This window comes from Ovis aries, chromosome 22 (assembly GCF_016772045.2).
Source record: "Ovis aries strain OAR_USU_Benz2616 breed Rambouillet chromosome 22, ARS-UI_Ramb_v3.0, whole genome shotgun sequence".
NCBI classification, from domain to species: domain Eukaryota; kingdom Metazoa; phylum Chordata; class Mammalia; order Artiodactyla; family Bovidae; genus Ovis; species Ovis aries.
The window spans coordinates 46,382,959-46,397,441 of NC_056075.1; the positions used below are offsets into that span (position 1 = coordinate 46,382,959).

General features: G+C 48.6%; 1 protein-coding gene across 2 annotated transcripts in view; it reads left to right on the forward strand.

Moving 5' to 3' along the window:
- DOCK1 (dedicator of cytokinesis 1) overlaps window positions 1–14,483 on the forward strand; it is a 569,019-nt gene that overhangs the window by 521,333 nt on the left and 33,203 nt on the right. For both annotated transcript variants that reach the window (XM_015103500.3, XM_042238527.1), the window contains exons 39-44: window positions 900–989; window positions 1,990–2,094; window positions 8,320–8,461; window positions 8,565–8,643; window positions 10,183–10,267; window positions 13,734–13,820. In XM_015103500.3, coding sequence (XP_014958986.2) covers window positions 900–989; window positions 1,990–2,094; window positions 8,320–8,461; window positions 8,565–8,643; window positions 10,183–10,267; window positions 13,734–13,820 — 588 coding nt within the window. The remainder of the gene's footprint in view (window positions 1–899; window positions 990–1,989; window positions 2,095–8,319; window positions 8,462–8,564; window positions 8,644–10,182; window positions 10,268–13,733; window positions 13,821–14,483) is intronic.

Sequence of the window (14,483 nt, forward strand, 5' to 3'; positions counted from 1 at the left end):
TTCAAAACTGATTTCCTTTAGGATGGACTGGTTGGATCTCCTTGCAGTCCAAGGGACTCTCAGGAGTCTTTTCCAACACCACAGTTCAAAAGCATCAATTCTTCAGCGCTCAGCTTTCTTTATAGTCCAACTCTCACATCCACACACGACTACTGGAAAAACAATAGCTTTGAGTAGATGGACATTTGTTGGCAACATAACGTCTCTGCTTTTTAATATGCTGTCTAGGTTGGTCATAGCTTTTCTTCCAAGGAGCAAGTGTCTTTTAATTTTATGGCTGCAGTCACCATCTGCAGTGATTTTGGAGCCCAGAAAAATAAAGTCAGCCACTGTTTACACTGTTTCCCCATCTATTTGCCATGAAGTGATGGGACTGGATGCCATGATCTTAGTTTTCTGAATGGTATCTGCCCATATAACATGAACTTCTTACAAGCCTTAAATCAGAGTTGAAATAGATCCTTGTCTTTCTGACCACCAACGCATAGCTCTTTTAAGTGGGATGATTTGGGAAAGTACCAAAATCCGGTCCTTGGTTTCTGCAGAAACGCTGCTCTCAGCCTCACCCAGCGGTTTCCCTGCTGGGCTCCACGGCTGCCCTGGCAGATGGACCTCAGAGGCCGGCCCCCAGAGGGGCAGGACCAGCCGGCTGGCTGCTCTGACCAGGGGCAACAGCCAGTGTGATTGATGAGCCAGTAGCTGACCAGTCTGGTCAACTGAGGCCTAAGCCAAAGGACATGAGCCTGTAGAAAAGACCTGTATTTTTCCAGCGTCTTCAGGTTAAGCAGGCGTGTTTCCAGCTTGTTGCATCGTGAATGGCAGTGTTGCTGTTTCCCTCTCTGACCATATGATTCGGGTTTGCGTTTCTCTTGCCCTTGTTTTTCTCTCTTCCCTCACAGATGTGGGAGGAGGCCATCGCCCTGGGCAAGGAGCTGGCAGAACAGTATGAGAACGAAATGTTTGATTATGAACAGCTCAGCGAATTGCTGGTAAGTCTTCCTTTCCTTCTCTTTGAAAAAAAACAAGCAATCCCAACTTGTTCTTCTGAACATTTTCCTTCCCTTCTTCTTCTTCTTTTTTTTTTTTTTTTAATGCAACAGCCACTTAATTTATATTCATTTCTTTGGCCTCCCTGAGCAGCGTGCGAGAGCTTAGTTCCCCAACCAGGGTTGGAACTCATGCCCTCGGCAGTGGAAGCATGGACGTGTCCTAACCACTGGACCGCCAGGGAAGTCCCTCTTTTCCTTTTAACGTCGGGATTCTCCTTCATTTTGTCCAGGAGGACAGTTTTGATTTCTTTGCTGGTTGATTCTGGCTCAGCAGCATTCTGCACTGAGCTTTTGTCATCAAACTCGAAGATGCCTCTGAAGGGTATGCGTGTGAACAACCGCTAAGCCCAGGTGTCTAGTGGTCTGGAAGCTCAGAGGTCTCCAGGAGGCTCCAGTGGTTTCAACTCTGAGCCCATCTCCATGAAGGACTGATGGAGGGTGGCCCAACCCTTTGTCCTTCCCTAGAAGCTACCAGCTTCTAATTACTACTTTCTCTGCTGAATGGTTTTTGTATCCAGCAGATCGACTTAACGATCTTGTAATGTGTGTCATGAATGTGGGACAGAACTCTGCCCTTTTAAATCCTTTCCTAATGTATCCCATTATCTGACCGATACCATGTTTCAAAAATACTAAAGACCGGACATTGAATCAGAACAAAAGCCATCTCTCTGGCACCTCTTTGGCGATGAAAACACCTGTAAATCACAGCCAGTTGCTGAATTTGGCTTTCTGGTCAAATTCACCTGCTGAATGCTGGGCGATGATTGGAAAGTACTGTCAAAGCTTCATGGTGAGATTAATTTCCACGCCCGGATCCACACTCCCCCACCTTCTCCCCCTCCCACCCCCTAGAATTGCCAAAGTTGGAAGAATCCAGACACATGGATGCTCAGATACTCCATTCAAATCTGAAATGCATTTCTTCTCTTCTTTTCAGAAGAAACAGGCTCAGTTTTATGAAAACATCGTCAAGGTGATTCGTCCCAAGCCTGACTACTTTGCCGTCGGATACTACGGACAAGGATTCCCCACCTTCCTTCGGGTAACTCTGGGCTCTGTTTGGATTGGGCCACCATTGCTCCCTGGGCAGCCAGCACCTCCTCTTTCTGAGGATTTGGTTTGCCTCTCAAGTGCGACTCTCAGTGAAGTCGCTCAGTCATGTCTGACTCTTTGCAACCCACGGACTGCGGCCCACCAGGCTCCTCTGCCCATGGGATTTTCCAGGCAAGGGTACTGGAGTGGTTTGTCATTTCCTCCTCCAGGGGATCTTCCTGACCCAGGGATTGAACCCAAGTCTCCTGCACTACAGGCAGATTCTTTACCGGCTGAGCTATCAGGGAAGCGACTCAGTATTGTTTTCACACCTCTGTACTTGGCTCAGGTTGCCGGAGAGGGGCTGATAATGTGTGTTTGTTTTTTTTTTTTTAATTGCATATAAGCTCAGAGATTATATGCAATCTCTGAGCTCTTCTTCAGAGATTTATGTATATTTTAAAAATTATAGTGAGAAACACATAACATAGGGCTTCCCTGGTGGCTCAGTGGTCAAGAATCTACCTCCCAATGCAGGAGACGCGGATTCAATCCCTGGGTCGGGAAGATCCCCTGGAGAAGGAAATGACAACCCACTCTCCAGTATTCTTGTCTGGAGAATCCCATGGACAGAGGAGCCTGATGGGCTATAGTCCATGGGGTCACAAAGAGTCAGACATGACTGAGCAACTCAAGGACAGCAATGCATAACATAGAAGTTACCGTCTTCACTGTCTTTAAGTGTACAGTTCAGTGGCGTTAAATATATTTAGCCTGTTGTACAACGGTTCCCACCACCCGTCTCCAGATTATTTTCACCTTCTGAACCTGGAACTCCGATCCCAGTAAACAATAATTTCCCCGTCTCTCCTCCCCACCCACCCCAGACCTTACTTTCTGTCTCAGAATTTACTTGATTCTACGGACCTCATTTAAGTGGATTCGTATAAAACGTGTCCTTTGTGTTTGGCTCACTTCCCTTAGCATAATGTCTCCAAGGCTGATCCACGAGGTAGTGTGTATCAAAACTTCATTCCTTCTTATGGAAGAGTAATATCCCCTCATGTCGACGCACCACGTTTTGTTTATCCACTCGTCCTTGGCAGACTCTGTCTGGGCTGATATGAATAATGCTGCTACGAACGTGTGTATTTTTGTTTCTTCCTTTGGCTGTGTGGCTTGTGGGATCTTGGATCCTTGGCCAGGAATCGGACCTGGGTCCTTAGCAGTGGGAGTACAGAGCCCTAACCCTTGGATCGCCAGGGAATTTCCAAGCATGTATATTTTAAAGTATATGAGAAACTGGCAATGAATTTCCAGTGCTGGAAACTCGGAATCACACTCCATCCCTGAGACAAGCATGTTCTCTTTGACATGATTGAAGAAATAGTGTGATCATCAGTCAAATCACCCAATAATCTTTAGCCCAGAAATCTTGTAAATAAATGCTGCCTAGGAGAAGGTGCCACTCCAGTACTCTTGCCTGGAAAATCCCATGGGCGGAGGAGCCTGGTGGGCTGCAGTCCATGGGGTTGTGAAGAGTCGGACATGACTGAACGACTTCCCTTTCACTTTTCACTTTCATGCATTGGAGAAGGAAATGGCAACCCACTCCAGTGTTCTTGTCTGGAGAATCCCGGGGACAGCGGAGCCTGGTGGGCTGCCGTCTGTGGGGCTGCACAGAGTCCGACACGACTGGAGCGACTTAGCAGCAGCAGCAGCAGCCGCCTGGTAATACAGTTGCTTGGTGCTGGTGGTTTAGTCACTGAGCTGTGTATGACTCTCTGTGACCCCCATGGATGGTAGACCCGCCCCCACCCTGCCCCGCCAGACGCCTCTGTCCGTGGGATTCCCCAGGCAAAAGTACTGGAGAGGGTTGCCATTTCCATCTCCAGGGGATCTTTGCAACCCAGAGATGGAAACAGTCTCTCAAATAGGAAAAAAAAAAAAAAAAAGGAAGAAAAAAGAGCCCAATACAATAGTTAAAGAGTTTCTCAAAAACTCTTTCTTGGATGCCATTGACTGTGTCTGCCTGTCATTTCTTACGCTTTTTTTTTTTTTTTTTTTTTTAATGGCACCTGGTTTTCTGTCTTCCTTTGAGCCCATGCTTGATCCTTCTGGTTTTAGGGAAGCAGGCACTGTACCCAGGGCACACCTGTCTGGGGCAGGCAGATCTCCCAGATGTCTGGGGCAGGCAGATCTCCCAGATGTCTGGGGCAGGCAGATCTCCCAGATGTCTGGGGCAGGCAGATCTCCCAGATGTCTGGGGCAGGCAGATCTCCCAGATATCTGGGGCAGGTAGATCCAGCTAGGAGACTCTCCCAACCTCAAACGTGTGTTTCTTTGGCCCCAGCATTTCCGAACCCCCAGGTGTCCCTGAGGGTATAAGATATCCCTTCACACTGGCACCAGCAAAAGGGACTTACTTGCTGAAAACCTGTCATTCTTTATAGAAATATCAGCAGGTGGCCCGTGCAGGACTGACCTGCTCCAGGAGGTGACCTGTCGGTTGATCCACACACGCAGGGTCCTGGCTGGGTGGCTGGGGCATCTGGGCTGTCCCTGTCGCTCCCTGTCATTCTCTCCTTGACCCCGAAGTCTTGGTCATGCAGCTCTGGCCATGAACACTGAAGAGAGTGGTTGATTAGAAACTCAGATTCTGGAGAAAGTCCTCCCTTCCAAAGAATGAATAAAAGATGTTTGGTTATAGCCCTGAATTAAGAAGATTTCAGCATTAAGCTAAAAGCCAATCTTTAATTAATTTACTGAATAAGGCTTTGATTAAGGTGTATGAATCTGTACATATACCTCTGTGTGTGTGTCTAAGAAAGATCGAGAGGGAGAGACAAGCCCTGCATCCCGCTGAGCTGAGTGGTGCTGGGTGTGGAGTGTGTGCCGCCCTCTGTGGACACTGCTAGGACTTAAGGCCACCACACTCTGTCTCGGCGTCCTGACCTGGCAACCCTGTGGGCGGAGCACCTCTTGGTCCCCGAGCCAGCTGATGCCAGGGATTTCCTGGGAGGGTGTGTGAGACCCATGCTCCAGGGACCACACTGGGTCACCTGCCCGTCGAAAGGACGATGCAGAGCAGGAATAACTAGCTTAAAGGGCTTGATTAACGTTGAACTGACTTTCCCGCCACACCTGGCTGGTTTTGTGGGGCTACAGCAATGTATTCATTATACTTCACAGGCTACCTGTCCGGGGTCGATCTGACGATGCCATTGGCAGTTCCAAGAAAGGGGGCAGGATATTTGTCTGCTTCGGGTGGCGCTGGGGGCGCAGCCTCAGAGGACTGACTTGCTGGCTCTCCCCTTTGTGTTTCTTTCAGAACTGATCACATGTGGAGCTTTTTGCATTTATATTAATATTTATGGTTCTTACAAGGAATAAATATCTTTGACTATACCTACACTGCCCTCCTCTTTTCAGGCTTGAAGGGAACACTTCAGAATGCAAAGTAATTGATGTTTCTAGAAAATGTTGTTAGTGTTTCCATCTATAACTCACTAGTGTTTTTCTATTAAAGCCTTTATATACACTTTTATTATTACGTCTCCCTTCGAGTGTAAAGCCTAATAAATGCATGCTAGTTTTGTCCTAGCCTGTTATACATTAAATCATCCTGAATTTTTGAAATGTTTGCCTTTTTATAGCCTTAAAAGATGCTCATGCTGTGTATTTATATTTCTAATTAAGACTACGTATTACTTTGGTTTCTACTTGAAATTATTTTTTTAGAGAAAAGAGAACATTTTTCTCTTGTAATGGGTGTGTTAAGACATACCTAAGCACAAAGTGGGAAAAAAAGCATTCAATTTTTAAATTGTTCCCTCTTTTGTGATTTAAAAGGACTCAGAATAACTTTGGACTAGGGGAAGGGGAAAAATGGAGCCTCATAGGAGCTCTATTTTTTTGTTTTTTTAAGACAGATTTTATTTTGACTTTGAGCTGAGACCGCAGGATCCAACTGTTGGTCTGTCTGTCTTCTCTTCCCCCTCATCCCCACCCCCTTCCTCCCCTCCTCACCCCCTCCCTCCTCCCCTCCTCCACACTGGTGTCCCTCCAGGGTCAGGGCAGATGACAAGGCTGCCCCTAACTCCTGACCAGCCGGCCTGGAGCCTCTTGCCCGACAATCCCTGATGGAAGCAACAACCAAGTCCAGGGAGGAGAACCAAGAGCTCCCAGCCTCTGGTTCCTCGAGCCCTGTGGCTTCTGCTCATGGTTCCTTCCTTGTTGCAGTTGGTGATGTTGAGACCACCCTCAGATGGGGCCAGATGGGTGGGGAGGGGAAAATTCAGGAACCTTCTGGAGCTGTAGCATCATGCTACCCGTTAACAACACCTTTTTTCATGACTCAGTTACTGCTCGGAATACCCATGTTGAATCCATGAAGGTACAGAGACCTGTTTTTCTTAGAACCAGAACTTTCCTTACTGACATACTTACAGAGTGACTGTATCAGCAGACAGGTCTCAACGAGGCAGCCTGAGCGGAGAGGAGGGCTTCCCGGTCACCCACCTCAAGGTCTCCAGCCGAAACAATCCCTAGGTGGACTCTTCAGAATTTACGGAGGTGACAGACGTGGCCTTGGAGAGGGACCAAACTCAGTCTTTGGGAGGAGAACGCTACATGCTCTGCTCTGTCGTTGACGGAATATTGTCCATAAGACAGCTCCAAACTTTCAGTGAGGGGAGTCCAGCCACCACCCGCTGGACCTTTTTTTCCCTTTGACTTTTATTAAGTCAAGGAAGGGCATTCATTTCCTGAGGTCATCACACAGGAAGTAGACTCGGCCCAGCTGCGGGCTCTCTGGGCAGAGGCAGGAACCTTGCCGACTAGCTGGGTGACACCGGCGTGACCCCCTTACTGTTCACAACAGCAGAGAGCCGCAGAGCAAGGCCGGGCGCAGCTCCAGTGCTGTGCTGGGTGCCCGGGCCCAGGACTGACCAGCTTCGCTGAGCAGCCTCGGACAGGAAGCACGTCCACAATTCACGGGGGGCCCGCTGCTGGGTCAGGCTGAGACAAGCCCTCGCACGGCGGGTTCCGGTCAGCAGACTGGAGAGGGTTCTACCCCTTGTTTGTTATCGTTTGGGACGCCACAGGAGGGTCTTGGGTGCCATTTGAGCCCCAAAACCTGAAAAACTCCTCAGAGCTGCTCATATGAGAGCCTCTCAGCACCAGGACCCTTGGGCTTCTCTGCTTTGTCTGGACCCCTGTCCCTTGGGTTCTGCTCATCTCCTGGCAGTGACCTATAGGAGTCAGCTTGGAAAGTCATGCTCAGGCTCCAAGGCCCCACCTTAACTTCATGCTTTCTCCTAATTCTCTGGCAAAGTGAAAACTGCTTATGGAAGCAGAGACATCACCTTGCCGACAGAGGTCCATATAGTCAAAACTATGGTTTTTCCAGTAGTCATGTACGGATGTGAGAGTTGGACCATAAAGAAGGTTGAGCGCCAAAGAATCAATGCTTTCAAATTGTAGTGCTGGAGAAAACTCTTAAGAGTTCCTTGGACTGCAAACTGATCCAACCAGTCCGTCCTAAAGGAAATCAGTCCTAAATATTCATTGGAAGGACTGGTGCTGAAGCTGAAGCTCCAATATTTTGTGCACCTGATGCCAAGACCAACTCATTGGAAGAGATTCTGATGCTGGGAAAGATTGAAAGCAGGAGGAGAAGGGGGCGACAGAGGATGAGATGATTGGATGATATCATCAACACAGTGGACAAGAGTTTGAGCAAGCTCCGGGAAATGGTGAAGGACCGGAAGCCTGGTACGCTGCAGTCCACGGGATCACAGAGAGTCGGACACGACTGAGTGACTCAACAACAGCAACAACAACCACCACCTGGAAACAAGAAGAAGATATGGACCCCATTCTCCATTTGCAGTAGTGCCTTTATCCCGTCTGACCGTTTCCTGCCCGCTAGGATTTGGATGCTAATCACTCACTTGGTTTTTCATGATTGTGTCAATTGATTACTGCTGTTAAGGCTGAAGTGTATAACTAGACTTCAATAATGTTGTGTTTAGTGCTGCTTCAACAGTATCCACTTAACCTGTCTTCTGTTCCCGAGTTCTTGATTAGTAAGACCCCTGCAATTACAAGCTGTTCTTTGATTCAGTGACACTTAAAACACTGTCCAGCCCATTCTGGAGATCAATGCAATTATGTGTGCACTTTTCCTGGCCCAATCCCTGGGGGGTCGTTTAATGCTTGTCATTGTTTGCAGGGGAAAGTGTTCATTTATCGAGGGAAAGAATATGAACGTCGAGAGGATTTTGAAGCTCGGCTACTGACTCAGTTTCCAAACGCTGAGAAGATGAAGACAACGTCTCCACCAGGCGACGACATTAAAAACTCTCCTGGCCAATGTATCCTTTCAGACAACCACATGGGATAGAAAATGATGGCCAAGCCATTGGTTCAGATGGTTGGGTGTACGTGGGGTTGATGACCTTAACATTTGACCTTCAGATATTCAGTGCTTCACAGTAAAGCCCAAACTTGATCTGCCTCCTAAATTTCATAGGCCCGTGTCAGAGCAGATTGTAAGGTAATCAACCCATTTCCCTGACCCAACAGGAGGGTGGTAAGAGGCGTACACAGATCTCTTTTTCATAACTTCACCTGTGGAAGGATGTATGTCAGCCTTTGATGAACTTTTCAGATGCTCTGTTTACTTTGAAAAGCAGGGGAAGCTAATTTTCTTCAGCATCAAAGTAGGGAAGGCAGATGTTGTTAACAAGTGTGGCTGGGAGGGTGGGAAGCCATCCCTTACCTGGGACTGAGACAAGGAGAGTCAGGGGAAGGAGGGCGTACTCCAGTCTCCTTTTGACCCACCAGGTGAGAGACCCCCCCCTTAGACTTTTTCTCCAGGGCACAGGCCCCGCCCCACAGCCTGAGATCTGAGTCTGTGTACCTGCATGGTGGCCTGAGTGTTTGGATCCCAGAAGGCAGGCAAAGGGATTCAGACATACGCTCCTGATGGAGAACCAGGTGCCGGGTGAAGAGACCCTTCCCCTCTACTGCAGGGTGATTCCATAATATGGGACTCAGAGGTGGATTTTCAAACTCACAGGCCAGGTGTCCGAATCTGAGTGAGACTGTATGTGTCTGCATTGAACTGCCCCTAACTTAGCAGCAGTGTAGAAACACATACCCTAGATGTCTCTTTGATGTGAAGGGTTTCTTTTTCTACTTGGTCCTTGTTCTGCTGGAAAAAAGTAACCTCATTGATGGCCAACTAATGCACAGGATACGCTGTTTTACATCCTGCAGTTTGGCAGGTTGGGTTCTTCTGCAAAATTCACTACCATTTCTTTAACCTTTCTTCAGCAAACATGGGGAATAAAGCAGGACTCGACTTTTTGAGGAATGAAGCTTAGATTTTTAAGTTTGCAACATATGTTTTTCTCACAGAGAGGCATTAAGTGATAGTGAACCATGGACACGCTCCTGTATTTCCCTTTGGGGTGGAATGCCCCCCTGTGTTTCAGAGCAGGCAGATGAGTAAGCCTCCCAGCCTGCCTCTGGGGTGTGCATGAAACCCACCTCCTCCCCACGGGAGAAAGGCCAACTGTCCATCCGCGTCTGCCACCCTTGGTGGTTGCAGAATCTGCCTTCCATAGATCTGCAGTTAAAATATACAAAACCTTTAAAACATAATCAGGATGCATTCTTAGAAGTTCAATAAGCTTAGTAAATTATTTAATACATTGATTATTGATGCATGAATTAAAACTTTCAAATAACAAACACAAGAATGAAGAACAAAGGTTTGTTTTGGGGTTTTTTTTCCTCTCTCCTTTGCCTCACCTTTCCTCAGTTTTTGCACGTTTCACTCTTACTCAGCATCTCTTCTCCCCTGAGCGTTGGCAGGGACAGAGATGAGGCAAAGAATCCAAGGTAATTTTTCCACCTGCCAACATCTCTCCTGTGAGGCTGGTGGGGAGCAACAACCCAGCTACCGCTCTAGGTCAAGGTTGGAGGTGTTTAAGAGATGCAGTGACGTGTAGGGAGACGAGAGCCCAGGGCTAAAAGCAAATCGGCCGCTTCTCTGGTGAAGCAGCTAATGATGTCCCTGTCTCTGCAGTTTCTACAGAGTCAACGAAGTCCAGCGATTTGAATATTCTCGTCCGATCCGCAAGGGAGAGAAAAACCCAGACAACGAATTTGCGGTAAAAAAGCAAAAATGGCCTCCCTCCCCCCAACCTCATACCACCATTCACAAAACTGCCCATCAAAAAAAAAAAAAAAAAAAAACATGTCCTCAGAGATCCCACAATGCAGGGTTTGATGCCTGTGTGTGTTATGCACAGAGATCCTGACATTTGACCCCTCCAAATTCAGTGCAATGATGACCATTACACAGACGCTGTCACCAAGTAACGCTGTGATGCTGTAAGAAGGTGACTGGCACTTTTAGAGTCTTCCTGCGCTCAGAGCACACTCGCCTCCCTCCCGCGTGTACCTGAGCCTCCCTCTGGGCTCTGAGTCCTGGAGCAGGTGCTGGTATCTGTTATAAAGAAGTTCACGGAGGCACCGTGTGCTTACGTGGCTTTCTGCTGTTCGGGCACGCAGCCTGGAGGAGAGTTCTGCTCACTCTGCAGTGCCCAGCCTGAACTTCACTCTGGCACCACATGCCAGAGCGGGGTGCCCCTGGGCAGCTGAGCAAAGGCCTGGGACCGTCCTGAGCCTCGAGGGATGTTTAACTGCATCCTCAGCTTCCACCCACGGGGTGCAAGGTGCAATCTCCCAGGTATGACAGTCAATCACAAATGTTTCCACACGTTGCTAAACGTCTGTGCCTTGTTAAAAACACTGCATCAGAGACCTGGGAATATTAACACAGGTTCCTGCAGCCTTTTAAAAACATATATAGGCACAGGGACTGGCCTGTAAGTCCAGTGGTTAAAACTCTGGACCCCCGATGCAGGAGACACGGGATTCCATCCCTGATCGGGGAACTAAGATCCTGCATGCTGCCCAGTGCAGCCGAAAAAACAAACAACAAACAAAAAATAAATAGAAATAAAATACATGCACAACCAGTTTAATGGATTCCATTTTGAAAAGGCATGAAATCAAACATTGTTTGTTTGTTTAAAATGTCATTATTTCTCTCTCTTACTGCCCTGAAAACCTCCTCTGGAAATCCCTAGATTGGCCCACATTTCAAGGCAGCATTTGCTTTGAGGACCCCTGGCAGGCGCCTTGCTTGCAGGTATCTGGGGGTGCAGGAGGACAAAGCTGAAGTAGCGCCTGCTGACTCAAAGGGCAGCTCAGAGCGCTGTCAGCAAAGCTTCCACCACGTTCCCTGTTTCCTGTGATCTTTCCATCCTCAGGGCCACACCTGTGGGCCTCTAGCCACAGCTCCTGAAAGCCCCTTTCCTCCCCCAGCCCAGCTTCCTCTGTGTGTCAATCAGGAGCTCAGAATCGGGAAATTCTAAGGCAGCTCCCCCATGTCAACACTGGTTGTTTCAAACCCTGTCAGTCCCCTCTTTCTTGGTTGCTGTGGCTTCCTGCTCCTGTTTGGTGATGGGTTTCACTGTGGCATCGTCTGTGATGGGAAGAGGGACAGGTCTGCTCCCATTCCCCCAGGCCAGGGCCGGGCTTTACGGAAATCTCTGCTCTGATCATCTCAGCAGTAACTCGATCCGTGATGTAGCATCCTCCAGGCAGAATGTACGGGCCCTCCTTGAATTTCCCTCACGCTTCTCACATCTCACAGCCATGTAGGTTTTTCATACTGTGAAGGAAGAGACACAAGGAGGTCAGGCAAATTGCCGACAAGCGTGCAGCCGTTGGAGCAGAGCTAAGAATAACCTCGGCTCCTGACACTGGGGCTGCGCTAAGCCTCAGAGCCGGGCTTTTTCTAAATGGCCCTGAAATCCCGTAATGGCCCCATTAGGTCCTCTCACACGCAGATGAGGCTTTCAGAAGCCACGGGGTTTAGTCCTTCATGGGCCTGACAAAGCTCCTGGCTTCCAGATAAGCATGCAGGTTTGGTGGCCGCAGGAAGCCAGGCTGGGGCCCGAGGTGGGGAGTCTACGTACTGCCCCACCAGGCCAGCCGGGGAGTTCAGAGCAGCTCAGGGCATCCAAACATGGCCAGGGGATGACTTTCTGGAACCCATGGCCAGAGAAGAAGAGGACGAAGGCTGAGAGGAGTCAGTGTGGAGCCTGAAGGCCTCTAGGAGGGTGCTGGCTTGAGGCGTTGGGGAGGAGAATAATGAGCTGTGGCTGCAGGCAGCTCCGAACGTGCAGACTGCTGTCTCCAGACCGGCCCCTGACTGCCAGCCCCTGGGGGCAGCAGGAGCCTGTGTCTGGGGGCACCAGGGCCTGCTCCTTCCCCTCCCCAGCAGTCTGAGGTCTGGGGAGAATGCTTTCCAAGTTCTAGCCTAGTTTTCTGGAAATGCTGCCACTGCATTATGCCGTCTCTGTGTATCTGGACCACTTGGACAGACTCAGTGATTCTCTATTACTGGGAGCTTTCGCTGGCAAAGGACACCACCAGCTCAACATCCTGCAGCAGGGGGCGGGATGGAAGGGTCACTGTTTACTCCGCAGTGGAGTTCAGGGCAGCCACGGGACAGAGGTGGAATTATGTGTATCAGCTTATATACATTTCCCTCAATCTGAGATGTACCATTTCAGGAAGTGTGTGCAAGCTTGTGTGTGTGTGTGTGTGTGTGTGTGTGCGCGCGCGCACTCTGTTGTAGCCGACTCTTTGTGATCTCATGGACTGTAACCCTCCAGGCTCCTCTGTCCATGGGATTTTCCTGGCAAGAATGCTGGAATGGGCTGTCATTTCCTGCTCCAAGGGATCTTTCTGACCCAGGCATCAAACCTGCATCTCCTGCATTGGCAGGCAGAGTCTTTACTACTGTGTCACCTAGGAAACTTCTTTAGGAAGATTGCAGATTATTAAATGGTATTTTCACTGAAAATACACATATACACGTTTATGAATGCTTAATAAGTACGCTTAACAATAGATAGTAAAAGTTTAGGTTGTCATCTCTGGGTGGTGATGGTGGTGGTTTGGTTGCTAAGTCATGTCCAACTGTTGCAACCCCATGGACTGTACCCGCCAGGCTCCTCTGCCATGGGATTCCCCAGGCAGGAATGCTGGAGTGGGTTGCCATTTCCTTTTTCTGCCTTCTATTTCCATATCTTTATTTTCTGACGTAAATATATGTTATACAAAGAAAAAAATCATTAAAATGCTAACTGATTTTATTAGAATGTGAGACATCACTTTTACGAAGCCCCATCTTCCTCAACGGATTTGCTTCCTTGGGTTTCTTTTGAACACTCAATAAGGCTAACGTTAAACTCATCAGAGCCTTTCCAAAAATCTGCTCACTCAGAGGGAGCCTCCCCTGTTTGGGTGCAGAAAATTCTTCCTGACTCGTCTGTTATATTTTTCTTTTCCAAATACCAGGGAAGTGGGCGCCGTTGGCCAGGGGACAGGGGACCACATGTCGTGTGTGATGGTCTGGCTTCAGCAGAGCGTGAGGTGTTCCCTGGGTGGCTGGTGACCTTGCCTCCCAGAGCCTAGCAGATCCCCCCGAGGGCAGAAGCTGTCAGCCGCCTGCAACATCCTTCTTCTAAGCACCGTGGGTCTGTGTTCCCTTTGCAGAATATGTGGATCGAGAGGACCATTTATACCACTGCGTATAAGCTGCCTGGCATCCTGAGGTGGTTTGAGGTCAAGTCTGTTTTTATGGTAAGGACACCCTGCAGAAAGCCTGCCCGTCACCCTCTGCTGCGGTCTGACCCAGCCTCTTCCTGGGGCCTGTCCCACCCTGCAGACACCACGTCAGGCTTAGCAACCCAGAATCTCTCTCCCTGCCCACAGATACCACAGTGGACATGCTGTAATCACAGCCACCTCTAATGTAGACGAAAACCAGAGAATTAAGATTTCATCTCTTCTTACAAAATATTTAAACACAGCCTTCACTGTGCTGTTTTGACAGTTCTTTCTGCTAACAAAGTGAAAAGTTTAAGACAAATTCCAATTCATATACCCTTTTTAAGATCTTTCTTCCTGATGGTCTTATTGTCATTTACATGACAAACAACTTGATTAATAGTACTTGCTCATTTCAAATATACCCTCCCCGCCGCCCACACTTTTTAAAGTAAGAATGACTCGCATCTCATCAGCTAAGCCTTACTATTGGACAATTTTAATGACAGGAACCAGAGTTGGGCCAAAGGTTCTTGTGCAGCAGCAGCATACTGACAACTGCCGGTATGGAATGATCTGATTAGAATATGTACACTTTGCCCTGTGCCTCAGTGCCTTGGATATCTACCTGGCAGAATCTTAGCCAGAAGGGTGGTTCTCACCGTTCAGTTTACCATGAGGCCCCTTGGATGCTCC